The 27329-nt window shown below is 37.9% G+C and overlaps 3 protein-coding genes across 4 annotated transcripts; all 3 read left to right on the forward strand.

Moving 5' to 3' along the window:
• Positions 1-4359: 4359 nt before the first annotated feature.
• On the forward strand, positions 4360-8659 carry commd3 (COMM domain containing 3). Of its 2 annotated transcripts, XM_041968318.1 has the most exons (9): positions 4360-4551; positions 5378-5489; positions 6776-6839; positions 6916-6950; positions 7513-7573; positions 7655-7711; positions 7812-7865; positions 8387-8488; positions 8541-8659. In XM_041968318.1, exons 1-8 carry the CDS (start codon positions 4413-4415, stop codon positions 8444-8446), a joined length of 582 nt encoding a protein of 193 aa, XP_041824252.1. In that variant the 5' UTR covers positions 4360-4412; the 3' UTR covers positions 8447-8488; positions 8541-8659. The 2 variants fall into 2 exon arrangements, with proteins under 2 accessions (XP_041824252.1, XP_041824251.1); XM_041968317.1 differs by having other exon boundaries at positions 8387-8659.
• A 904-nt stretch (positions 8660-9563) lies between these two features.
• bmi1a (bmi1 polycomb ring finger oncogene 1a) lies at positions 9564-18571 on the forward strand. Its single transcript, XM_041968316.1, has 10 exons — positions 9564-10160; positions 13476-13618; positions 13804-13900; positions 14322-14377; positions 15020-15067; positions 15160-15268; positions 15869-15908; positions 16200-16298; positions 16528-16608; positions 17331-18571. The coding sequence occupies exons 2-10, from the start codon at positions 13507-13509 to the stop codon at positions 17676-17678; spliced, it is 990 nt and encodes a 329-aa protein (XP_041824250.1). The 5' UTR covers positions 9564-10160; positions 13476-13506; the 3' UTR covers positions 17679-18571.
• A 1635-nt stretch (positions 18572-20206) lies between these two features.
• On the forward strand, positions 20207-26363 carry spag6 (sperm associated antigen 6). The gene is made up of 11 exons (XM_041967499.1): positions 20207-21111; positions 21202-21297; positions 21364-21530; positions 22598-22781; positions 23001-23206; positions 24262-24435; positions 24513-24665; positions 24786-24977; positions 25203-25319; positions 25417-25562; positions 25678-26363. Exons 1-11 carry the CDS (start codon positions 21087-21089, stop codon positions 25748-25750), a joined length of 1533 nt encoding a protein of 510 aa, XP_041823433.1. The 5' UTR covers positions 20207-21086; the 3' UTR covers positions 25751-26363.
• The last annotated feature ends 966 nt before the right edge of the window (positions 26364-27329 follow it).

Raw genomic sequence — 27329 nt, forward strand, 5'->3', positions numbered from 1 at the left:
TTAAGCAGCTGGATGGTTAGTGGATGTCTGACAAAAGCAAAAGGAGGGTTGGTTTATTTTTACCTAACAAACAAATTATAATTGTGTGTCTTACTATAAGTGTTTTGAATTATTTAAAGTTTCACAACAATAGCGAGATATGAAGTGCGTTTTCCTTTTCTCTTTTAGCCCCATTGTTACAGCGAGGTCCTGACCCCAGAGACGGTTGCTTGGGAGTTGTGGCTCCACGCTTTTTCCTTCCTTAATTAGGTTTTAATTAAATGAAAATCTGGTTGTTTGCACCTGGCTTATAAATAAAATAAAACACGACAGGAAAAATGCAAAAGGTAGTCCCACCTCGCCCCGTTGCATCACATTACTCAGGGCTCACCAGTGGCTCATGAAATAATAAATCCAGAGAGCATTCAGTGGTTTGTCATTAATGCCGAAGCAACACGTTTTTAACATTTTATATTTGGAAAAAAAAGCCACTTAAAGACAGCACATCCACAATAATAATCCACATTAAATTTATATCAGTACATATTCAACCAGGATAAATATTTTAGACCTTTGAGGATTTTTTTTTTAAATCCTCCACCATATCAGTGTTTTTGTGGAATTAAACATTTTCAAGGAGTACATGCTGCCAGACACGTAAGATTATCTGCATAGTCACTGTAAATGCATTAATTTACTGCCACACTGTTTAATTTGTTTCTTTTTTCAGTGAACGCAGAGCTTGGCAAGGCTGTGGTTTTTATCAAAATCCTTTGTACTCACTTTGTTTTAGAGGAATTTATTCGGGTACCACATATTTAGGTTTTTCTAAATGAGTCAGACAAGTTAAAAGTTAATAGGCATCATTAATTAATTTGTTTGTCCAGGAAATCCTTGATTTTTGTGTTATATTACTATTAAGTGGATTCAAGTTAAAATCTGAAAAACATTATCATATAAGGAGTTATTTGATAAAAGATATATAACCCAAAGTGGACCATCTTTGACCCACACGCCGTTAAAACAACACACCAAATGGTAAAGGTTTGGGTAAAAACACAACGTACCCCGGGGGCTGATTTATCTTTTTTGTGTTTTTGTGTTTTGTTTTGTGAAAGCAGTTCAAACGCCAGAATCTAACAAATAGATTATGCCTTCAGCGCTTAGAAGAGAAGCTTACACTCAATTGTGTTCCCAATTTACTTAATGAGCATGCGTAGAAGGGATGGCACAGAAGGTGATATTCCCTCACACAGAAAAGATCAGACGGGACACTGCAATATTATTTCATATCCTACAAAAAGCGCAAATAGCGGCCACTACATGCATGATGAAAAAAAAAAAAAAAAAAAAGGTAACTGCAGAAACTGGAGAAAGAGGTCGGCTTGAGACGCAGCTCGGTCTTTATTAAATATGTATTTATTACATAACGAAAGGTTTTAGCGTAGGCTAATCATCTAAAGTGATATTTTTTTTAAAAAAAGTGTCAGTCTGAATAGCTGTCGTGCTCCAAACCTTTTTGCAACAATTAGCAACCATTTTGACAGTTAATTATCCATCAAAACTGTGTTCTCTTGATGAAAATGTACACATTCTGTAAGGTCTTATTACAGCAGTTTCTTCTTAAAGGGAATGTTTTCCGATAGTTTTATTATCTAAATACAGTCATTCAAGAGGCTTTGAACAATCTTTTTCCATGTTAATTACAGCTAAAGGTTTTAATCTTTTATTGAGCTCTGCAAGAAAACTTTATTCGCCAGGAAATATCAATTTACAGCAGAAAAACACGTCAAAGGATGACATTTCAGTTTAATTCTCGTGCAACTCAAAATTTCCTAACTTCTCTTTTCACTTCTTTCAAGGTTTAAGGTGTCGAAAGTATAAAGGTTGTAAGGGTTTTCTGACTCAGAATTGACAATTGACAGTTTTCAGGTTAATGTGCAAATCATTCTCTTTCAGACACTTGATTTATTCATTCAACTTTCTCAGTAACAAACCAAAATGTCAAAATAACTGTAGCTTCACCAACATCTGCCGAGGTGCCATAGGATCGAGAGTCGGGCAACTAAAAGTTTCTTTCCACATAAGTATACCTCTATCTTAATTATTCAATTATTCACTGAATTAATGAGATGGAGACTGTGGCATATGGCGAGTTCTGTTATAGGACAGGCCGAGGGAGACACTGAAAAGACTTGATAGAAGCAGAGCTAGAAAATGTTTAAAAATGTCCTTGGATTACCAGACTTGAAGATGTACACTTGCAGTTTTTTTTATAGCATGAGTCCAAGAATAAGCCAACGTAGTTGTGAATAGTTGGCATATACAAATATTGATGCCTAATTTGCACAGGGAAAACAAGAAATAAGCGGCGATAGAGGTCTGCAAACACGAGTTAAAAAAGGAAGAAATGAAACAGCGAGAGAAAAGAGAGGGTAATCTGTTTCACAACCCGGAGCCGAAGTGGACTTTGGACAAAACGTGTCTGGCCATGAAGCAGGCTGCAGTCTTCGTTCATTGATAATAAACGGCAGATATCAATGAAAGAGTAAAAGAAACATCTAAAAACGCAGCAATTCATCCACCAGAACCGGTGCAAAGGATTATAAAAATGAACAGAAAGTTGAATCGTTTCGTTACCACGTGACCTAAGTGATGGACGATTTTCTTTTATGGCTGTTTGCGGCACTAAGTCGCATTTGCGTTCATATAGCCTACAGTTATAACTGAAGTTGTGCTTTCTGATGCAAAAGGAAATTTCTTGTCATTGCTGCGCTGCTGTCATGAGGTCCCACGTCTAGACGCTATGATGGGTATTTAAAGTGAGTTGTTCACTATCTCATGACTGCCTCAAGACTCTGCAGGGAAGTCCACAAACGAAAAATCAACGGGGAAAAAAAGTGTTAAAAGAAGCATCGCAAATATTATTGAAGCCGACTGAGGACATTTCGGGTTCAGTTTGCAGTGAGGTGTGATCCTGATTGATGCGGACAAATAGACCAAGATCATGAGATTATCTTCTCAGATGCTGTTTCTGAGTTCTTCAAGACAAATAGTATTTTTCAGATATCCATTTCTTTATTAAATGTGCCATTCAAATAACTTTTAAAGTGCAGATTTCTTTCTGCTTATTTAGGAGAATATAGAACTCAGCACACTTTCTTTCATATCAAAAGTAAAAGTTATGTGATAAAAAAAAGTGAATGAGCCGTAACAGGTTAAGTCAAACTGCCTGCCAGAAAACCAGCATGTGAGTTTGAAAGTTTAACATCCTTTCAATCAACAGCCCAACTGAAAAGAAGAAGAAGAAGAAAAAAATCTATCCAGCCATTTTCTATAGCGCTTATTCCGGGTCGAAGGGGAACCGGAGCCCAGCACAGTTAGAGAGGCGGGGTAGCCCACACCCCGGTCAGGTCGCCAGTCTATCGCAAGGCAAGGAAAAAAAAAAAAAAAAAAAAAAACAACTGATCAGTTAAAGTGAAAAAAGGCAGTTTAAGGATATGCTGACTTTAAATCGCCGCTAAAATGAAAAGCGACAATATAATTAATGCAACTAAACTGCACAGAAAATGTTTAATATTTAAGCGCTGCCTTGTCTTGAAGGTGAATGAGGACTAATGCAAAAGCTGGATCATCTGCACGGTTGCAAATGTTGTAAATATATGACCATAAATATATATATATATATAAATGGTTTTAAATGGTCATTGAACTTATTGAAAATGTTTCTGCCTCTTGTGTAGGCTGTTGGCTGAACTGATGTCATGATCCCCATGTCAAAATGTCCAAATTATGTCCTTATAATCCCAGGGAACTCTCTCTCTTCATCTATCTATCTATCTATCTATCTATCTATCTATCTATCTATCTATCTATCTATCTATCTATCTATCTATCTATCTATCTATCTATCTATCTATCTATCTATCTATCTATCTATCTAGACCAAAACACGAGAGAATCCTCTTTGGGAGCCTATTGAGGCTAAACCACGTTTAATGTATTCATGACTGTTAATGGTATGTTAAATTATTTAAATGATATAAGTAATATTAGATCATATATATATATATATATATATATATATATATATATATATATATGCACATACATACTTTTTTTCCACCTCGGAAACCAGGTGCTTTATGTCTCAGTAGGCTATGTACAAAAAACGATAAGACTCCATCAAACATGAGCAAACACCAAACTGGACATCCAGAGCAGTGTTTCCTGGTTGTCTCGGGAATCTTGGTGATTTATGGACAGTTTCCAATCTCTCTCTCTCTCTCTCTCTCTCTCTCTCTCTCTCTCTCTCTCTCTCTCTCCCTCTCTCTCTCTCGCTAATAATTCTTTCCTCAACGCTCAGCTTCTCCACACCACTACATCAGCTGATCCATCACGTGGTCTGATGTCGTGGGTCAGCTTTTAGCAAAATGGAGTTGTCTGAGTCCGTGCAGAGAGGAGTGCAGGCTCTAGCCGATCCGTCCGTCGTGGACCAAAACAGCTTCCAGGTGCTGGTGGAGGCTTCTTTCCGGAGTCTGCTATCCTCTAACGGCGACGCCGCGGTGCTCGGTGAGCCGCTGCCTCTCCCTGAAGCTGCCGCTTTTGTCTCTGTTGCTGCTTCCGGTTTCTATTCGCGTGGACTTGTAGCAGACCAATATCGACGTGTGCGCGTTTTTACTGGGCATCTAATCTGAATTCTCCGTGTTCAGATAATGAGATCTTCGTGTTCCGAACTGACTGAGCAGACAGTCGCACATCCGCCTCGTTTAAGCGATCTTAGCCGTTTTCTGCTGCCTGCTTTGCATTCAGCAGCAGACACACACACGACCACACAGAATGTCTCTTATCATTTTAACTGCTATCAAGGCTACCTGCCACACCAGAAAAGCAATTTAGACTATTTCAATCCATGTAAATGAAATTTTATCATGCAGATACATCTAGTTGTTCGCTTTAATCGCCCCTAGCTTAACTCAGTTTTGATATAGGCTATGCTAAATTAGCCTACATTAGACTTTGACCACTCGGGCTCCATCTCTGTCCTAACTGCTTCATTTGTCTCCTCACTCCGTGTGTTGACGAATTTGTGGAATAATCTAGTTCATTTTAGTGTCAGAATTATTTAGAAAGTGAAGCGCTCACCAGACAAACACAACAAAAGGACCCCCTCCCTTCCCCGGCTGATGCAGCTGAGGGGCGCATTCACATGCAAATCATCATTGATTTCCATTCTGCGCGTCAATCTGGAAAACCCAGATATGGATCGCAAAGCCTATATACTGATCATTTATTTACACCAATCTGTTATGTCAGGAAGGAATGCGGTAGTGTAGAACTATCTAATGGCTTCCGTCCTTACGTCCTCGTGTTCTTTCTTTATTTATTTTGGTTTCAGATCAGTCCGAGTTGAAGCACATCGACAGAATCCTGCTGAAGCAGATTCACACAGCAGCAACCACCTTCATCCTGGAGGCGGTCAAACAAAACGCAGACAAATCAACGATAAGGTGGGCGATATCGGACAGAAATGGGTTTCATCTCAACACGTGAAGGTTCATTCCCAAAGTATAATGACAGCATGTTGGACATGTTTGTAACATAGGACCATCCCGTTGACCCACTGAATGCATTCCCCTTAGAACCCCCTAACCCTTAGAGACCAAGAAGCCAAACAAGGCTGCAGCTGTCAGTTAAATATGTGAAATCTTATGTTTCTCCAATGGATACAAAGACAAAAGAGGAAAGCTCCTATGCAAAACAGCTTTTGAAATACAGAAACAAAGTGATTCAAGTGATCATATATATATATATATATATATATATATATATATATATATATATATATATATACATATATACCTCTCCTGAATAAAATAACAAGCTAAGAATGTGTTCTGCTGCATGTGCTAGATGTCAGATGTTACTGTATACTGTTACTGGATGTTCTGCCAGGCCTGGGGGCTGAGATTTTATTTTATTTTTTTTTTCTAAATTGTAGTAAAATTGCCTGCAATTAACATAGATTGAACAGGGATCAGATGTGGCTTACTTCTTTTTTAAGGTGCCTTTTAATGGTTTAATTAGAGAAGGAAGGGAAGGTGTTTGGTGGGTTATCAGATGGTCAGAACACAATATAATAGAGAATCTTTGTTTTTCAGTGTATAACACCAATGACATTGAATGCAATCCTTTTTGGTGCATTGTGAGAGTATAACTGGAAACTAGGAAAAGAAAAAAAGGGTAACAAGTTGGAAAGTTTCCACCTATTGCACAAACCCTTTGTGTGGCATTTAGTTGCCAATTTATTGTTCTTTTAACCTGTTCATTTTCCTTTTTAATTGTTCTGTCATCTGTTGTACCACCAGTTCAAACAGATGGTGGTCCTTTTTTTTCTGATGAAGTGGCAACTATATAGCTTTTCTAAGAAAAGGGGAGGCAGGTGACAAATTTCTGGTCAATAGTGACACACTCTTTCTGCTAATATACAGTACATGCTGATGCTTGAGGTAGTTCATAATCAGGAATCACAAACTGTAGAGGATAAATCTTGTGGTCTGCAAGGATATGTTTTATTCTAACAGGCAGCAGCATTCATCTTTTATACCAATTTTGCTTTCTTCATTTTAAAAACAACATATTAAGTGATTAACAAAACCCAAAAATCAGCACTCAGCTGAAGAAGAGCTGAAGTATTTGTTCCTTGGTAATCATGTGTTGGTTTGAGGGTAAAATGTTTTACGACTGTGATGAAAATGAAGCCCTATCATGTCAAAGTTGTCCTTTCTTCTTGTAGCTCTAGCCTCGATGAGCTCACAATCAGTGCAGAAAAAATAGAAGTATTCTGTAGCAGCTATCAGGTACGTTATAATGTTTTTTTAATTAACAGTTTTTTCAATTATCGTAACTAACTTACTGGTGTTTTTTTTTTTACAGAAATATAGAAATGACCTGGTACATTTATTAGGAAGGTAAGATTGAAAAGACTGAAAGAGGTGTTCAGAGCTCCATGCAGCAAAGAAATAAATGGATGGGGGATTGTATTTTTATGTTTAAGTTTTAATGTCGATAATTTCCTTATTTATTTATTTTTTTTTTATTTATTTTTTTTTCTAAAGCTTAAATTTTTAAGACATATAAACTGGAGAAGGGCGAGGTTTTTTCCTCTCTTCTCAGAAAAGTGATAAAAATGTGGGCCAGATTAAATATTCCACTGGGTCTAACAGAATGGGAGTGAAATGAGACAAGTCGTTGCTTCAGCTCATTAAAAAGCTGGGAGAGTCTGCGTGGAGTGATTAATTGCAGCAAATGCGACTTCTCAGGTTCAGTTAACAGTATTTGAGCTCCAAGCTGGTTCAGTGGGGAGGCAACCTGCACAACTTTAGGAGACACACAACTTGGGAAACTTTTCCTCACAAGTTTTTTTTTATTGTACAAAAATCACCCAAATCCACTGATCAGCTTCTGTTTAATCTCTGCTTTGAAAAAATGTACAGAAACAGCATCAAAAGATATTTTCTTTCTTTCTTCTAGCATAGGAAGGCGTCCAGCTCAGATTAATGATGTTTCATGGCGTCTACAATATCACACTAAGGTAAGCAACACACCACTTATTGGTTTATTTATGGCTGCATATTTTTTTTATATTAAACTACATGTTTTTTTTTTTCATCAGAGCGGACAGCTCGATAAGGTCAACGAACCTTTTTACTTGATATCTTTGAACACTGAGGTAACACAGCTGTACACTTTCCTAAATTCCTCTTGCATTTTCCTGAAAGTCTGGTGTGTTTTCAGCGCGCTGAATAGTTCTGCCTGCTTCTTTTTGCTAGAATGGAGGATCCTCAGAAGATATCAACTTTACCTGCACAACGGAGCAGCTGCAGGTAAAAAAGGAAGAGAGTCTGGATGCGGGATTTTTAGACGTTCATCTGTTGCATCAAAGCCCATGAAGAGAAAATAAATTAATAAATAATAAATAAATAAATAAAAAGGATTTGATGTGGTCTATGGCTGTGTCATCTCTGCAGTTCGGAGCAAGACCATGTTTGAATTGGCATCATTATGTTTACGCATTATTGGATCTACATTTCCTGCACAGAAACATGATTTTCATTGCTGCAGAAGCACAATCCAGAACTTTGCATTCGAGTAGGTTGAAAAAAAAAAAAAAGTTTGCTATAAAATGAAACCTACAGACACTATTATGGTATTGATGTGAGTTTCAGGAGAACGTTTTCTACGCGTCATGCCACCTTTCTGGAGACTCTAAAATGAGTCATCAGTGAGGAATTGACCCGTATTGTCTTTTTATAGAAAGTAAAACTGTTTTCCTGATTATTTTTAGGTTTATTTCTGTTTTCTATTATTGTTCAATCGAAAATGATAAGCCTTTGTTTGTTTTCAGGATTTGGTGGGGAAATTGAAGGACGCTGCCAAGAGTGTCGAGAAAGCCAGTCAGATGTGATCCTCGACTTTGACCAGAGTCCAACGACACAGCTCAGCTTATATATATATATACATATGTGTGTATATATATATATACACACACACATATGTATATATATAAGCTATATATATATATGTAGTTCTGTAGTACCTGAGAATGATATCCATTTATCTGAATGAATGACCTTTCCAACTTCTTTAAAGTTTAAATAAAGTTTTCCTCTTTTGAGTATTTCACAGCTTCATATGTTCGCTCGCACAAACAAATAAATTGTTGACGCAAATATGTGAGATACCCTTTTGGTTCAAAGGTAGCCTCTTCTAATGAGTGTAAATAAGACTGGAACCATTTTGTGAGCACAGAGGCACGGATGATTGTTTTTTTTTTTTTTTTTTTTTTTTACCAGTAACAATACAATGTCTTAGTTTCCTGAAGCATTTGTTGCAATAACACAACCAGTCCTGCCCTTCCGGCACAACTCTATTTTCATATTAACAGAGAACCAAGACTTTGCCAACTAAATTTCTTGGATTTTCGGTTCCTTCCCCCAGAAAGCTTAAGCTATACTCTGAAATTTCAGCTCAGATTCCCCAAACATCCCAGGGTGCAGGATAGACTCACGTGAAACTTGTGGCGATTTTCTTTCTTTCTTCTTCTTTTTAAATTTATTTTTCTCTTCTCCCTTTTCCCCTTTCTTGGGGGTTGCAGGACAGCCCGTGACAAAGGTTTGACATCAGATGCCATTTGTCACGTGGACGCATGTTAACCAAATAGGCTATGTGGGGTCTTGAAAAGCAACGATCAACAGAGCTTGATAAAGCACATCTCCCCAGCAGACTAGGTATTACAGTCGGACGCTGAGGCACCTGATAAACGACTCGAACGTGTACAAGCGCGTGTGCTGCTGTTATTTTCAACACCAGAGAGACGGGCACATTTAGTGTACGCCTTTAATCATGGTGCCAACTGCAGATTCTTGATCAAATCTAGCCCACACATCAAATCGCGCTATTTTGCGAAGCGTTTCAAATTGCGTGAATGTGGAATGTGTGTTATTTTGAATCATGCGTCACACACTGACCATGAATACACCGACAGTAATTTTTTGGGCGCCCTTAAAGCAGCTGCCCGTTGTGATTTAAGTTCAAACAAAGCTCAAACTGCGGAGTAGTTGACATGATTTTGCTGTTTAAGTATGTTTTTGTGAGCACGTCTATGATCTCTGTTATTGTATGTCATTACGGAGAAGATTTGGAGAAAACAGCATACACCGACAGTAATTCCTGGGCACCCTTAAGTAACGAGACCACGTGACTAGAGCGGGGCGGTCGAACTACAAGCCATTTTGGGGACGGTGTCAGTTTCCACGGAGCACACACACACATATAGCTACTGCGGCTGCATTTCACTGGGGGGGCGAAGCGGTTATTTTGGAGGCAAAGTTATCGCAGCCGAAGTGGGAGTCTTCCTGTACCGAACCCGCGGAACTCAGACCCTTTTGAAGCCGAGGATTGGACACGCACACGGTGTGCAAGCGGTTAGGAAACGAGGAGTTTTCATTCGCACATCTGAAATGCGCTCCGGTCCGCCGCCGTGCGCTCTCCGCCACTGACAGCGTCTGCAGCCTGCTTCAAGATGGCGGCTCGGCTTCTATTCATTTTCTGCTGATCGCTGCTCCAACTTTCATTGTCTGATCGTCTTAAGACTCGCCGATTCCAAGCCGAGCCTCCAGGTACGTCTCCTTCGATATCATCTCTAACTAACGAGGGCAAAAAGCGAGCCTTGAGGTTTGTGCTTTTGTGTTTTTTTTTCTCCGCATCGATCCAGCGGTGGATGTGGCTGCTTTGAACGGTGGCTGCAGCTATCACCGACGTGGAGCTCCGTGTGTGTCTGCTTACCACTTCTGTCTTTTTGCAAAAGCTATTCCCCGCTCGGCTTTGAACGCCAGTTCGGACTTACGTATGCTCACTTTTGCATTGTGTAGTGTTCAGCAATCTGTCCACATAAGCTGAGCACCGTGAAGGGTTGCCTTGTGTGTTTTGGATTTATGTAAAGTGGAAGATCAGAGGAGAACAAGGCTGCGTTGACTGAGATCTTAACGGCAGCAATTGCTCCAAACGGTCCTTCTGTGTACAAAATTTCACATAGCGTCTTCATTTTATAGAGTTGAGATGATTGGAGTGTTATGAACTGGCTCCAAAATGTGTTTTTTCTCAGTATGACCGAATAACAGATTTATTAACTTAACTTGGATGGCTACGGCGAACGTGACGTGGAGGTAAACCTTTTCATTTGTGTGTCAACGGTTGCTTGATTAACACAGGATAACCTGAAACTCTGGGTTTTTGTGGTTTGGTGTCCTATTAGCTTGATTAAAACTGTTAATATTTTTATTTTAATTTTTTTAAATTTTTTTTGTGAAATTAAAGAAGGTGTCACTTTGGTCTCAATACAAAAGGGCTATCTGCGTCTCATCAAGCAGAATAAGCATTGGTTATGTAACTTATTAACATCCAGGCTTGTTGTGGATTTCTAACATTTTCACCATGAAACGGTGGATCTCTGGCGCCCATGATACAGAATCACGTTGACAGTCTGGTCAGTTCTTTTGAGAGGTAAAATGATCATTTTCCCCCATGAATGCCGGTGGGGAACCAGGATGGTTAATGGGTGAAAATTAATGCATTTTATCAAGTTGACAGCCTTCAGATCTGTGAATTGACGTGATTGCGTAGCCTGTGTCAGACCAGTAACACTTAAAAGTGTAAATCAACCCCTACACACAGTGACAGTTATTATTCTTTCTTAATGGCTGAAGAAGGTGCACCGCTTTAGTCAAATTAATGAGGTATTTTCCACGTTGTCTGACAGTTCTTTATTATTATTTGTTAATTTATTCTTATTTTTATATTTATTTTTGCCACTAGCGAATTTCATTGGATTGCTACCAGCAGCTTCTGATTTGGTTGATTTGGATGTAAAGAGGAAACTTTGCAGGAAGAAGTGTCGCTTTGGTGTCATTTGAAAAACTATGAAAAACTTTACTGATCCGTGAAACTGTTCAGAATTGATTGTGTCACATGTGGAAATAAGAAGAGAGCTGCTGTATAAGTGAATCAATAACCCGGATATTAATCTGACCGTGTTGGTTGGTTCGCCAGCCCTTTGAAAACATTCGTTCTCACTGCGGATGAACTTATTTAGCTTTGTTTTGGACTCCTGCAATGATCGACTGTAAGTCTAAGTGCAGCTCTCACTGGACAGAGGGACAGCAGTTGTCCAAACACAAATCAATCGATTAAAAGCGCAACAGACTCCGTGCATATATGCAGACATAATTGCAAGGTGTGAGGCATCCTTTTGAACAGAGTCGCTGTCCAAACTTGCCCGCAGAGGTCTGTTCAGAGGCGGTCAGGAGAGGTCGGGTGGAGCATTGAAACCAGTCTGGACTCAGAGCTCTGGTGCCAAAAGTGGTTCCGTAAAGTCAGTGTGCGTGCAGACCTGGACACGCTGGCCGTCATCCAGCGTTCAAAGAGGGTCAACTCGTCGTGGAGTTGCAGCCACAGTGGGTTTCATAGGGTCTATTAATGATTTCTCTTTTTATTTATTTTTCATTTTTACATCTTTAAATGACAAGAGGCGCAATTATTTGCTATGCCAGCGCAGCTTCAAATTTATGCGCAAAACGTGGTTATTTTTTATTTTCTTACCTTCAATATGGCTCATGAGTCACAAATATGAAGTAATTTGTTTTAAAAAATTACATAGATATCGCAATCAACGAAAGACATTACCCATAACTTGAACTTCTGTTTATTTCCTTAAGGTCATACACTTTATACACACAGAGCGGCTGATGTTTGCTAGAAACAGACATAAGTAGATATATGGTTAAAGGAGCAGGATATGGTTTGCTTTTCAACTTGAGCGCAGTCGCTGCTGTCTGGCCATGTTGCTGCTGCACGGCGCTGATTATCGCGCACTCGCCATGAAAAACACGGCGCGAAGCAGAAGAAATTTTGGCTCGCACGCCGATTTAGACCTATCCACACCAATGTACGATCCCACCAAAAGCCATCATCTGACCTCGTGTAAAAGACTCGGATACGGCTTTTGTATGCCCCCCTTTCCGAAGGAAACCCCGCAGCCCGTTGAACCGATACGAGCTTTTTTTTCCTCCACAAAATGGCAGCCGTGCTGTCGGCAGCCTGGCAGTCCAGCGGCTGTGTGTGTGTGCGCAGAGGGACCGAGAGACTTGGTCCTGTCTGTCTTGCACACCGGCAGCTCGCCGTGTTGTTGTTTTGGTTAGACAGCCTGTCTCGTTCTGGCCAATGGCGACCAGCCATGTGGGCTAAAAACAAAGAGAGTTGCCATAGAAACGACCAGGTTTCCCCCACGGTTTGCACGGCACACCTGACGCAATGAGTGGGTGCCTCGCATCAGGGGCGACACAGACTTGTAGCATATGTTAGTACCACTAAAATGCTCCAGTTTTCTGTTGAATTTGTGTCATTTACTGATCCGATGCAGCTGTGTTGATGTTTTAATCTCACAGCTCGTGTCACTGCTGTCGCGGCGTTAATTCGACACCTTCTTCCATATTAAACCCTTAAAAATCTGACGGATTATCACCAAACGTGAAGAAATTATTTATGTTTTGCCTTATTTTAGGGCTTCGACCAGAATCATAATTTTTTATTCAATCTCGACTTTTCTGGTTTCAAGCATAACTATAACTGTTCCTCTCATGTAATCTGTTTTTTAAACAAATGCTGCTGATTTAAGATGGAGCGCTGCGCTCTCCTGCTTAGTTTCATCGATCTTTTCGGGAGACTGATTTATGATATTTCACTGCGATGTTTCTGCTACCGACAACCGACCCCTCCGGTTATCTCTGCATTAGCATAAGAGGTTATGTTGCTTTAACACAGTCAAGCAAACAGCAGCCTTTTTCCAAATGGTGCGCCAAAGGAAGGCTGCAGCCTTGTAATGCATCCTTTGTTTGTTTGTTTGTTTGTTTTTACTTATCCCTCTTCTTTCCACGTAGGGTTTGTTATATTTTGCTCAGTTCTTTCACCATGCATCGGACGACCAGGATAAAGATTACTGAGCTCAACCCTCACCTCATCTGCGTCCTGTGTGGAGGATACTTCATAGACGCAACCACCATCATCGAATGCCTTCATTCATGTGAGTTTTTCTTATTATAAAAATCTGAGCGAGTTTTCCTCAAAACCGCTAAAACCTCATGCAGTCTTGAAACAGCGAAAGAGATTTCTTTTTAACCTGGATTTTATTTTTTTACTATTATTATTTCAATTGACCTATCAGGAAATCCTTAATACATAAAGTTTTTTCTATCTTTCTTTTTACAGTTTGCAAAATGTGCATTGTGCGCTATCTGGAAACCAGCAAATACTGTCCTATCTGTGACGTGCAAGTGCATAAAACTAAACCACTGCTCAATATTAGGTAAGAACTAGGCTTGATTAATTTTCTGCCATATTTCAGACATAAACTGTAAGATTTTTTTCTTTTTTCTCTGTTTTATTTGTTGATGTAATTATATTCTGAAAGCTTTGAGTAGGCATTTGCATTATTTCACATTTTTTAAATCTAAAATATAGATCAAGCAGCCACATATATGAATGTCTTTCCTCTCATGTTTCTTGCCTTTTGTGGTCTCTCCACTGAAGAAGAGTAATTTGTCTAGAATATGTAATCAGAAGTTGCCATGCACTAAAAATGAAGCTAAAAATGTTCTTCAGTGTGAGGAATTGTTATTCTTAAAATCAAGTTTTCAAAGGTTACCCTTTGTCTGGCTTATTCAACCTGTTATGCCAACTCAGTTTTCTCCTTGGTGAACATGTCGAGTTTTTGCTCTGTTCTGCAGGTCCGACAAAACGTTACAAGACATTGTGTACAAGTTGGTCCCAGGGCTCTTCAAAAGTAAGACCATTGGAGTTGTATGTTTACAGCTTTCAGACCTATTTTCTGACTGGCTGTGTAATGTCATCCATAACTGTATAACCATAGCAGCTGCAGTGTTACTGATGTTGATTTAATAATAATAATAATAATGATAATAATAATAATAATGAAAGGAATGAAAATAGTTCAGATTTGATTTAACCTTCCTTGCAAAAAGCATTATGTATAGATATGTTCAGCTACATTCAATCTCTGAATTTAATTAGTTAAATGTGTTAAAAATGCAGCGCAGTTGGAAGCAAAGTTATCTCATGTTGTTTCTGGTAGCTTATGATGTCTTTTAAAGTTGCTAAAAGTCAGACAACAAACAACCGTTGCAACATCTCATTTATTAGAAACTCATGAAATACATTTTGGGCTCTTTTTGACCCTTTTTGTTGGTTTAAAATGATTCAAAATACAGCACAACGTTCTTAGTCAAAATTCTTTACAGCATCTTCTTGCACCCAACTTTATTGCAGAAAATTACATTTAGGAATTTTTTTTTAAAAAAAAAGGTACAGCTAACACTGATGCATTCACTGTTTCAGCCCTGAGAGGATGTGTTTTGAGGAATGAAAATAAACTCTTTTAAAAGCTTTCTTTCCTCATTGTGCTCAGATGAGATGAAGAGAAGGAGAGAGTTCTATGCAGAGCATCCTGTAGATGGTGAGTCAGAAGTTGTGAATGGAAATTATGATATTTACTCATTCACATTACTCGTTTCTCAGCTTCGGTTTCTTTCTGTTATTTTATCAAAGCTTCCAATGGATCACATGAGGACCGCGGGGAGGTGGCCGATGAGGACAAGAGAATTATTACAGACGATGAGATCATCAGCCTCTCTATTGAGTTCTTTGATCAGAGCAGGTGAACATCTGTTTTCAAATTATGCTTTTTTCTAATTTAGGATAAAAATGGAGAAAATTTCCTTTTTAATATGCTAAGAGAAACTATGTGCTTGATGTTTTGCAACAGATACTGTTTCAGAAAAGGCAGCATCATAAATGATAAAATTCCACATGTTGTGGGTCGTACACCATCATACACCAATATCACACAACATGCAGACATGCATTTACAAAATGCATCATGTAGCATTTAGTTTTTTATTCTTTCAGTGGCTATTTTTTGGTTTATTATATCTTCTAAATTTCATCTCCACATTCAAGACGTAATTATTTCAGTCTTTTTTCATCTTGTATTCACGATTTGCACAAGTGTATCAAAGTGTAGTGATTCTTGCGTATTGCACACATTTTTTCAATTTCAATCATCATCAATCAATTTGAAATCATCAAAAATAAATAAATAAATAAAGAACCTCAGAATGAGTGAAAAAGTAAGGAAGTTGATTTTGTGAAACCTGAGTTTTTTTTGTTGCCAGTATTGTGTTTTTATTGCATGATAACTGTGCAAATATGGCAAAAGTGGAAGGTTAATGATGTTTTTTCTGTTTGTTCTGTGCAGGCTTGTAGGTGGAGTCGAAGACAAGCCGTCAAAAGATCAGGTAATGCTTGTTGATTTGACCTCAGTTTCTTCTTGGCTTTCATTTCTACTTGTTAACAACAAAATAATGTCAAACCTTTACTCTGCTCCTGTTTAAAAATAAAGTGTGTTGACAAAGCGTAAGTGGAGAATTATTTCTTGTTACTTAAACAGCCACATTACTTTTGTAAAGCAAAAATCTGAACCTTTTTTAAGGTGGTCCAACTAGACTATCAACTGTGAAAACATATATTTTTAGTCATTACGTATATATTCTTAGTTATTATTTTGTAAAATGTAATTTTGTTTGTAGGTGGCTAACAAGAGGTATCTGCAGTGTCCAGCAGCCATGACAGTCATGCATCTGAGGAAATTCCTGCGTAGCAAAATGGACATCCCGAACACCTACCAGGTCTTTCTTATATTAAATTATTATTATTATTATTATTATTATTATTTTGGTTTTTTATAATATTTGAAAATTGCAATGTCTTTTTTTAAATATTACATATATTATTATTAAGAGCCAGAGCTCTTAAAATATTACATATTTTAATTGCATTTTAATAACTTTTTTCCTAACTCATCAACTCCTATTACAATATTTATTTATTTATATTTATTTTCCTTCTCCTTTCCAGGTTGAAGTGATGTATGAAGATGAGCCTCTTAAGGATTACTACACATTAATGGATATAGCATATATCTATACTTGGAGAAGGGTAAGAGAAGTTAAACTAGTCACCCTAAATGCAGTCCTTATATTGCACATAATTATAATCCATTAGATAAATGTTTATATAATCACATCTTTAGAAAGCAACTGCAGGAAACTGAAAAATAAATGAATAATAATAATAATTTGCCATTAAATTAGCTTTTTTTCTTACATATATTAATAAATATATATATATATATATATATATATATATATATATATATATATATATATATATATATATAAACAGTAAAGCAGGACAAGCACAAGACACAATTAATTAATTAAAAATGAATAAAGAACATATATACGTGCAATAGTGAACTGGGAATCTACCACCTCTACTGTGTGAAATGCTTGTTTATATTGTTTTATTTAACTTATCTTATTGTTATTATTGTTATATTTATTGCATTCTATTTGCCTCTATTTTGTTTTGTACTTGTATATATTGTGTCTTGTGCTTGTCCTGCTTTACTGTTGGTGTTGTATTGCTACTGGTAGCCAAATTTCCCTGAGGGCTCTCTGAAGGGATTAATAAAGTATTTCTATTCTATTATTTTTATATATATATATATATATTCCCCATGATATTGAAATGCATAAAGACTGTTTGAAGTTGGCTACTTTATTCTGTGTGTTAGGGAAATCAGGCTGTGTTCATTGGCTTTTAAGCTATTCTCATTATCCAGTTTTATGGTTTCTTTATTCAACCCTCTTTCGCAGAACGGTCCGTTGCCTTTGAAGTACCGGGTACGACCCAACTGTAAGAAAATGAAGGTGAGCCACGCGCAGCAGGAAGGACAGAACAGTGCAAGCAGATCCGGTCCGGAGAGCGACTCAGCCAGCGACAAAGCCGGAAGTCCCGCCGGCGCCCCATCCACTTCGTCGTCGCTGCCAAGTCCTGGTACGCCTGCGCAGTCACCGCACCCGCAGCCCCCGCACGGCCCCAGCAACGTGAACGGAACCGCAGCCGCCACGACTCAAACTCCAAGCCGGCCTTTCACCCAGTTCGGCAGCGGGGGCAAACCTCGGAAGGTTTCTCTGAATGGCTCGTCGACTTCGTCCGGATGACGCGGGGCTCCGGTTACGTGCAGCCAACGCCAGACTTCCCGCTCAGCTGATACTGTTTCCATGCCAACGTAGTTCCATTGTGTAGACAATGTTCTTGCTCTTTCTCTCTTTCATTCGTTGTTCTAAAATTTATTACGTCACTTTTAAGTTTCAACGTAGCGGAAACAGACTTGTGAAAATAAACGGAACAAGAAAGTCGGACGGCAAGGGAATTTTAATCTGAATTGAGACATTGAAGAGGGGGGGTGGGGGGGGGGGAGTTGGGAAGAATAATCATTTATCCCTTTTTAAAGCTACATCTTTATTTTACAGAGGTGACTGAAGGAAGGTGACGTTTTTATGTTTTCTTTTTACGTGTGTCTCATGATTATGTGTAGCTGTTTTGGGATATTTTGAAACTCTATTTTAAACATGCATGCTCATGGTGACACTTTTCAGTTCTGACACAGAGTTGGGCGTGCCCCCTTCCAGAAAATAAAAAAAAGAGACAAAAACTGAAAAAAAAAAAAAAAAAAAAAAAAAGGAAGTATGAGCAACAGAAGTTTGTTTAGCGCTGTTAATGGGGGCTAATTATAAAAAAGAGGGGAAACAAACTTTTACTGGAAACAATTACTGCGGTGGAAATGGATTATTCATCCTCCACATCACACGTTTTAAAATAAATCCGCGTGTAAATAGTCAAAATGCATATTTAATCAGCGATGTTATTCTCATATTCCCCCTTTTTATTCCGAGGGAATGACTTGGGCACCTGCTCAGCTTCATTTCATGTTCAATTACGGATGTTTTGATGTCTCTGTTTTCCGTATTTGTATCGCTTGATTGTATGAACAACTTATTGTATTGTTACTGTTGCACAGTATAAAACATCTAAATAAAACATTTTACACTTATGGAGAATGACGCCATGTTTGTTGTTTTTAAAGATCATCTGGTGCGTTTCCAGGAGATAAAATAAGAAATAATTGAAATGAGCAGACGGTGCAAAGCGCCAGATGTCCGTCTGAAGCAGCAGAAATGTGGATAAGTTAAGCGCCATGCACGGTGAGGAGGAGGAGCGCTGCCCCCGCTAATCAAATCATGTCTGAATATAATTAACGGAACCACAGCATGCATAGTTTATTTAAGCGTTAATTTCAGTGAGCTGCATGTGCTTTTTAAAATCCCAGTTTTACATAGCTTTTACATATTTTTCTTTCTTTTTTTTAAGGGAACCAAGCTATTAACTCTAATGCATTTAAAATCTAAGTTTAATCTTAATTAATCATGTATTTTACATTTCTATGAAGTTGAAGTCAGGCCAGATTTCCTAATTCCTAACGGTTAAACAGGCTCGCGACCCAAGTTTCATAGTGTGTTGAATGTGTTCAGAATGAACTGCGTTGCCTTCTTAGGCATACAGTTCATTTTGAAAACATCGTAACAAATAAATAAATAAAAAAAGGATATAAATTATTTTAAATCAACAATAAAGGTGTAGTTTGGAGCTTAATTTAGCTAAACGTGGGCCATTCTTTTTAAAATAGGTTGTTTATACTAACAATTAAATCCGTAATTTGCTGTAAGAGAAAACCGTCTCATAAACGAACGAATGAATAGATAAATAAATACATAGGCTAAATAAATAAATACCCCCACCCCATCCACACTGCAAAATGAAAAGAAACAAGCAAAACAAGGAGAGAGGAGAAAAAAAACGACCTCACCTATTTTTTTTTTTTTTTTTTACCAGGAAAATTAAACAAAATATTTTAATTTCTTTGGAATTAAACAAGTAATTCAAAATATCTTACCCATACGTGCCTTAGCGGTCACTGAGCTGGATAGAAAATGTAAAATTAAAAAAGGGAGAAGTCAGACATCTGAATAGGCCAATAGTCTAAAATATAAGGATTACTTATGGTTTAATTGGGCTTGATTTTATTAGTTTTTGTTACCCTTTTATAAACAAAACTCCATTTACCACAGAATTGAGTAATTAGGCCACAATTACTCAAAACATCTGCTTCCAATAGACCTAATTTTTTCTTTCGTCTTCTGTGGAAGCTCTTCAACAGCATGAAATCTCACTGTTCATGAAACTGCCACGGCTGATTACATCAACTCAATCATTTTATAGGCCTAATAGTGCTCTGATTTCTTTTTAAAGTGTCAACCTGCAAATACAATTATTTCTACTAAACATAACTTAAACGCATTTGTAGAATAAGGATGTGAAGCTTAGATCAACCCAAGGTCAAAATACTTTTGTGCCTCTTTGCAAACAGAGTTGAAGCTCTTGGTTTAGATAGGTACCTCCTTCTAATATACGGTTAACAGCCAAAACAAATAAGTAAAATGCAGATTAAACAATGTTATAAATGATATAGCCAACTAATGTGTAAAACTCTCCAAAACACAACAGGAAAGTTTGGTGTATGAAGAGTAACTGAAGTGGTGATATGTGAGGGTTTCTGATATATATATATATATATATATATATATATATATATATATATATATATATATATATATATATATATATATATATAGTATAAAAAGACAGAAAACTGAAATAATTAAATGCATTATAATTTGCATAAAAGCACAAAAGACAAAGTGGAGTAAAATATGAATGTTTAGCCAATTTTGTACGCTTTTCTTTCATTTAGAAATAATCCTAAGACATGGAAGCAAAATGTCTTCAAACCTTAAAACATACTAGGCTCGTGCATGATCTTAAAAAAAAGGTACCCTCGCTTAGTATAAAGCACGGTCTACATACTATAGATGGATTTTAGAGGCATTCACTTTAGAGCCATATTGACGACAGTACTTAAATTTGTTGAGTCCAAATCGCTTTGTGAGCGAAACTGATAAAATGCTTCACAAGTAGGCCTATTAAGGATTGATGCTGGCAGGTTATGAAAACATCAAAAGTCATGTTTCAAGTTAAATGCTTCAGCAGCGCCTCAGTCAACATGTTGTATGTACAGTCATCCGCCGCGTGGGTTTATCGCTTCTCTTTTCCTTTGAATTAAGCTGAATATAGACGCAGCGAAACAAAATGTGCGGTAAGTCCGCGGTTTACTTTTAGCGGGAACTAAAGTCGGCGCGAACAGATATGAAAAGTAGCAGACATCCCACTCTGAACAATTTTCCGGAAACTATACATTCTTGCGAAATTCTTGTGGACGCGACTCAGAGTGAATCATGTTTGTTTAAATAGACGATCTTTGTCACGGACGACAACACGATCTGCTTCCTGTGTGTTGCCAGGCGACACTAAACAAACTTTCTAAAAATTCAGCTGCTTTGAAAAACGTTACTGGAATTCCGGTGAAAAAAATCCGCGCCTTGTTTATACAAAAATATCAATTACAAAATCTTCAAGAGGAGCCATTTCTATTTTGCTTTGTACGTGCCAGAATGAGTCAACGACAGATTTTTCAAGGTGAGATTCTTGAGCTGGTTGTCTTTATAATGATGAAGATTCAGCATGTATTTGACGTTGATTTTTTCTTTCTTTCTGATTTTACTTTAGCTTTGGAGGAGTACCAGAAATCAAGAATGCAGTTTGTGCAAACTGTTGCTGACCTGGCAATCAGACCAAAAAATATAGAAATCCTACACAATGCAGGTAAACAATAGTGTAGATGTTCCTGGTGATTCCAAGATTGACATCCCTTCATCACCTCTCCTGCAGGTGTATTGCCTCTTCTGCATCCGCTGTTGTCGGATGTGGTTCCAGGGATCCAGCAGAGAGCTGCTCTGGCTCTGGGCCACCTGGCAGATAACAGTGGCGGTCTAGCTGAAGCTGTGGTGAAGGAGAACATCCTGCCCCAGCTTGTCCAATCTCTGGCCACACAGAATGTGAGCATTTCATCTTCTGAGTATTGTTCATTCCCGTCAGGTTTTCCTTTTGCAGTGTCAGCTCCATCCTTTACAAGACGGTGTGAGAGAGGACAGAGGCAGTCAGAGGCTGCCTGTCATCCTGCAGGACCTCGAGGGTCAAGCCCCTGAATGTGATCATGTGTTAGTTGGGCTTACTTTGCAGTTCCCCTGAGGGCTAATTCAAAACCTTGAGTTTTTTCCCCCATGAGAGCAACCAGGCTTTTGTGTTCTCTCTCGGCCTGTTCAGAAGCTCAGACTGGGAGGAGACAAGGTTTACTTTTCTTCGTGAAAGGGAACTTTATTTTCATATACCAAACTTTAAAAAGGACATTTTAATTTCAGTATTTACACCGTTATTACATTTGGTATAAAAAATAAAAAAAAAAAAGGTTTTGCCTTTAAAAGAGTGCTAACTATGCTCTGTCTTTCTCTCTCTTTTCTGATTACACATCATCTGGGTGGTATCCACGATACTATAAAACTTCATTTATACCTCAAACAAATTAAAATTTATCAAGACAAATGTTTATGATGATAAAGGAAAAAAAAAAAAAAAACAACAAACAAGCAAACTTTGGACTAGAGCTTTTTATATCAGTTAGTTGCTTTTTCCTTATTTTTTTACAGCAAACATAAATAACAAAACATTTTAACTATATTCTTATTTAAAGATGTAAAGTGATTTGTCAGTTGATGACATTTTTTATTTTTAGAAATGTATTATATTGAAATATTGTAATACTGAATTTATAATTAAGAAATGCCAATAATTTCAACAAGAATCCACGGGGAATTTGTTTTTATATTAAAGAAAGTATTGCATTTTTACACTTCCAAATTTTTAAAAGGGTTATGATTATTAACAACAGTTTCGGATTATTTTTTTTTTGGCAAAGCTTCATTTTATCTCTAGAGTAAATTGGCTGTTAGGTAAATTGTTAAATAAAGAACAATGAACAATTTCATAAAAAAATATTAATGAATAATTTCAGAGCTTCTATAGATCATCTTAACAGATGTGTTTATCTGTGTGTGTTTGTGTGTAGAGGTTCTATAAGAAGGCAGCAGCATTTGTTCTGCGTGCAGTGGCTAAACACTCCGCTGAGCTGTCCCAGGCTGTAGTGGAAAGTGGGGGGGTGGACGCTCTGGTTCTCTGCCTGGAGGAGTTTGACCCCGGGGTGAAGGAGGCCGCCGCCTGGGCTCTTGGGTGCATTGCACGACATAATGCATGTAAGGAAGCTCAGACATCCTCTGATTTACATCTTAGTCTTTGTATGTCAGTTTCTTGCAGTGATAATTAATGTTTTGGTGTAATTCCTGTTTTTCTTTTGTTTAAAAAAACACCTTTATCTTTCTGTTTTTGTTTTGTTTGAATATAACAGTTGAATCAGGAATCACTGATATTTTCAAATGTAATTTAGTGCTCATGCTCTCAACCTCTGCATGCAGCACTATCTCAGTCGGTGGTGGATGCAGGAGCTGCCCCCCTGCTGGTGTTGTGCCTCCTGGAGCCTGAAATGGCCCTTAAGCGTATTGCAGCCTCCACCCTCAGCGACATCTCCAAACACACACCAGAGCTGGCCCAGACCGTGGTGGACACCGGCGCCATCGCACACCTGGCACAGATGATCCTCAGCCAAGACGCCAAACTCAAGGTGAGGCTGCCAGAAATGTTGCTGCTGCTCAGCTTTGGAAGGAGGAATCAGCGATACACCAGTTCCACTTTATTACATTACAGTTAATAACATTTAAATTTTAATTTTTTAAAATATATTTTGTTCTCTTATCTATATCGTGTGTCTTTCTTGTTTTTTTTTATATATATATTTTGGAAGACATGGAAAATGCATCATGGGAAATCAACAGATTAGATCAAAATTATGCTGATTATTGATATTTACTTTGACTAACATCTTATTTTCATGCTAAAATTCGTTATTACCTTTTTCTCTTTATCTGTGTATGAACTGAATATTTGAAACAAGATTATGAAAAGCTTCCTTATGTTTAATTAATTAAATAAATTTAAATTTAATTAATTTCATAGATCTTCATTCATCAGCATTGCTCCTTCCTCAGTCATCTCACTTTGATTTAATCTTTTATATAAATTATTGTTCTGCTGACAATCATTTGGACTGATTGTTATTCATGAATGAATCTATGTCATTTATAGAAACTCCCTCCAAAAACAAAGAAATAAGGTAAATTAGTTTTAGACCTTAGATAGCTATTGCTTTGAATTAAACCTAGTCACTATTGATTTATTATTATCTTTTTTATTGATTTATTATTATCTTTTAGTACATTTTTTAACATAATTAAAGCTCATCAATATAAAAATTGATATAAAAATCTTCAAAATAATAAAAAAAGAGTAGATAAAACCTGAGTAAAAGTGAAAATTTCCCCCTGAGAAGACAGTCCTACTTAAGATTAAATAAATTTTAGGTTTGTATTCTTGTGAAATTGAGTGCAGAATTCCTGAGCCACCCTCATTTCTTCACAGCTTTCCAGGCGTTGTGAAGCTCTTCTAAGTTTTCTTTAAATGTTTGCTGCTTTTTAATGGACCGACACAAAATAGTCTAAGTTAGTGAAGTAAAATGGTCACACATAATCTGCAATTTCAGTTAACAAAAAGCTATAATTAAGTCTTAATTTTTTTAAAAAAGGGACTTATCCCCTGTGGCATCTGTTTGCCTCCATGCAGAGGCAGGTGTTTTCTGCCCTGAGCCAGATCAGCAAGCACTCTGTCAGCCTGGCTGAGATGGTGATAGAGGCTGAGATCTTCCCTGCTGCTCTGACCTGCCTCAAAGATCCAGACGAGTATGTCAGGAAAAATGTTGCCACCTTGATGAAGGAAGTGGTACAACACACACCAGAGGTACTGCACGTTCACACTTGCACATAAGCACATGCAAAAACACACACACACACTGACTGTCCCATGCGTTTCTCCAGCTGGCCCAGGTGATTGTAAACTGCGGTGGCCTGGCACTTATGATTGACTACCTGGGTGACAGCCGTGGAAACTTGCAACTGCCGGGGATCATGATGCTGGGATATGTGGCAGCCCACAGTGAAAACCTGGCCATGGCTGTCATCCTCTCTAAGGTGTTGATATCTCTTTATGTGACTGCTGCTACTAAATCTTAAAGCATTCCATCACCCTCAGGATGTAGGTCATGTTTATGGTGGTGGCTCTGTTGTGCTGTGTGCCCTTCTGTCCTGCAGGGGGTGCCCCAGCTGGCCTTGTGTCTGTCAGAGGAGTCTGAGCAACACATCAAAGAGGCCATAGTGTGGTCAATTGGCCAGATAGGGCGTCACAGTCCTGACCACGCTAAGGTAGTGGGTACAGTGAACCTTTTGCCCAAACTGCTACTGCTCTACATGGATGCCAGCAGCTCAGAAAACCTGCAAAATAAAGTAAGAGCAACAACTCCCCTCACTCTGTAGGAGTGAAGAAACAGCCAGTATTGCTACAGAAATCAAGGCAAAACTTTTCATCGATTCCTTTAAAACGAACCTTAGTCAACATAATAAAACTAAAGCACACTTATGTTATTAGCAATGGAAATAAACCTTTATTGCACTCAGAGGGCACTTTGAGTTGTGGGTTATGATGAATAAAAGAAGTCTTTTTTATTTTAGTGCAAGAAAGCTCTAAAGGGCATCCTGCAGAAGTGCACTTACCTGCCGGTCCTGGAGCCGCTCCTCTACGATGTTCCCAGCAACATCCTAAAACACGTCGTCTGCCAGTTCAGCAAGGTGAGGGAAGACTCTACAACAGCTTCAGTACATGTCTGCTTTTCAAGTAGCAGTTTCAAACAATTTATCATATCTCCATTTTTACTCGGCTCAAAAGGTGCTACCCCATGACAGCAAGGCCCGCCGTATGTTTGTCACCAGCGGCGGACTAAAAAAAGTACAAGAAATCGAAGCTGAGCCCGGCTCTGCTCTTCAGGAGTACATCAATGCCGTCAACAGCTGCTTTCCTGAAGAGATAGTCAGGTGTAGTTTTTTTCCTCACACACACAAAATATACTTTACAATCTTAGCCTTTTAACTTCAAATAACCTTCATTATTAAAGAGTGTCAGATATTTATAATATGTGTCTTGTTTCAGGTATTATTCTCCTGGATACTCAGAGGTCCTGTTGGAGCGGTTAGAAAACTACAACCCACTTAACTCAACTTGACATCACATGTCCTTCAGTACATGTCTTCAGCTTAACTTGGAGTTTATATTATAAATTTAAGTGACTAGAGATTAAATAAAGGGTAACATCTGTACAAAGTATCACATTTAAATAACAGTGTTTGTTCTTAACGTCTGGAGTAACTTAGTTTAAAACAGTTTTAGCCAGTGTGGCTTTTTTAGTGGAAACATTTTATGATAACTAAAGGAAGGTCAAAGGTCAGGTTCAATGACAGAGCAACAGGTGGTTGGGAACACATGATCAGACTGGATGCTTGCCGACACGTGGATTTGAGTAATTTTTATCACGCCATTCAAAAACCCGAATAATCTTATGATTTGTGGATTAATTAATTCGTTGAAACATTTCTACTCTTTGATAATGACATTCGATGTAGAGAAGCAACGAAAATAAAGTAATAAAAGCTACCTGACGACAAATACTCATTGTCTGCAGCGGTTTCAGTGGTAAGCCTGCCCCCTGGCGGCTGAGACTGCGCACTGTGGCTCAGCTGCGGGCGTGTGCGTGCAGCAGCTGCAGCGCACATGGCGAGAAGCTCTTTGTTTATTGTCTGCTGGGGTATCTGTGTTCTCCACATTGTACTGAGGGTACAACTAGGCTGCAGCCCCTAACCCTCACTACAGAGAAGATCTGGTGTATGGCTGCAACTGCCCCCAGCCTAAAGAAAATGTATTTTTTAAACTTATATGTATGTGTATATATATATATATATATGTATATATATATATATATATATATATATATGAGCCCAGCTTTACAAGCTGAGGTCATAAAGAAAGATAGCCTATAGTCTGGTTAAATGACTTAACAACCTGCGTGTTGTACTTGACGCTGCTGGCTACAAACCAGCCAGATTCCAAGCGGAGTAATTGTTTAAACTGAGCACACATAAAAAAAAAAAAAGGCTACCTCCTTTCTGACTCAGTTAAATAAGGGAGCGACAGCCTTCCTCTTACATGGTATATCGAACATAAACTTAAGAATATTTTGTTCGAAGCTAACCATCAAAAGCAGTAAAATAAGAAAACTATTATTTAATTACTCAATCTGCACATGGCGGAAAACTGGCCACAACCTGGGCAACTTTTTCCTCTCAAGCGTTTAGTTTTGGTAATGAGCAAAGCCACTGAAATTACACGTAAGGTTAGAATTTGAGAAACGAGAGAATTTCATTTAACCTACCTCTCTACCTATTAATTAATAAATAAATAAATAAATAATACACACACACACACACACACACATATATATATATATATATATATATATATATATATACAGAGATATTTATTTAATTATTTTTCCAATAAAAAAATCTTTATTGGAATTTATTTTTTATTTTCAAAAGTGAGCTGAGGTAAAAGTCGGATGTTAGCTTTTTTCATAAATGTAGACATGCAGAGGCTGCTGTGAAAAATGACGTATTTCTCTTTTAACACCAAACACTTTAATAATAATAATAATAATAAAAGGAACTATGCAGACATCTAAATATTTTTTTTGCACGTCATTGCACCACGTAGCCTCTCGTTCACAGCGCGACGTTATCCATAAAAAA

This window comes from Melanotaenia boesemani, chromosome 18, assembly GCF_017639745.1.
Source record: "Melanotaenia boesemani isolate fMelBoe1 chromosome 18, fMelBoe1.pri, whole genome shotgun sequence".
NCBI lineage: Eukaryota > Metazoa > Chordata > Actinopteri > Atheriniformes > Melanotaeniidae > Melanotaenia > Melanotaenia boesemani.

What these genes read in the sequence shown, in the direction of transcription:
- commd3 (XM_041968317.1), top strand. Translation starts at nt 4,413, where the DNA reads ATGGAGTTGTCTGAGTCCGTGCAGAGAGGAGTGCAGGCTCTAGCCGAT. An exon ending in GCAGACAAATCAACGATAAG is followed by an intron (nt 5,490 to 6,775) that starts GTGGGCGATATC and finishes TTCTTCTTGTAG; the next exon opens with CTCTAGCCTCGATGAGCTCA. An exon ending in GTCTACAATATCACACTAAG is followed by an intron (nt 7,574 to 7,654) that starts GTAAGCAACACA and finishes TTTTTTCATCAG; the next exon opens with AGCGGACAGCTCGATAAGGT.
- bmi1a (XM_041968316.1), top strand. Translation starts at nt 13,507, where the DNA reads ATGCATCGGACGACCAGGATAAAGATTACTGAGCTCAACCCTCACCTC. An exon ending in CATCGAATGCCTTCATTCAT is followed by an intron (nt 13,619 to 13,803) that starts GTGAGTTTTTCT and finishes TTCTTTTTACAG; the next exon opens with TTTGCAAAATGTGCATTGTG. An exon ending in AAACCACTGCTCAATATTAG is followed by an intron (nt 13,901 to 14,321) that starts GTAAGAACTAGG and finishes TCTGTTCTGCAG; the next exon opens with GTCCGACAAAACGTTACAAG.
- spag6 (XM_041967499.1), top strand. Translation starts at nt 21,087, where the DNA reads ATGAGTCAACGACAGATTTTTCAAG. An exon ending in AGAAATCCTACACAATGCAG is followed by an intron (nt 21,298 to 21,363) that starts GTAAACAATAGT and finishes CCTCTCCTGCAG; the next exon opens with GTGTATTGCCTCTTCTGCAT. An exon ending in GCCAAGACGCCAAACTCAAG is followed by an intron (nt 23,207 to 24,261) that starts GTGAGGCTGCCA and finishes GCCTCCATGCAG; the next exon opens with AGGCAGGTGTTTTCTGCCCT.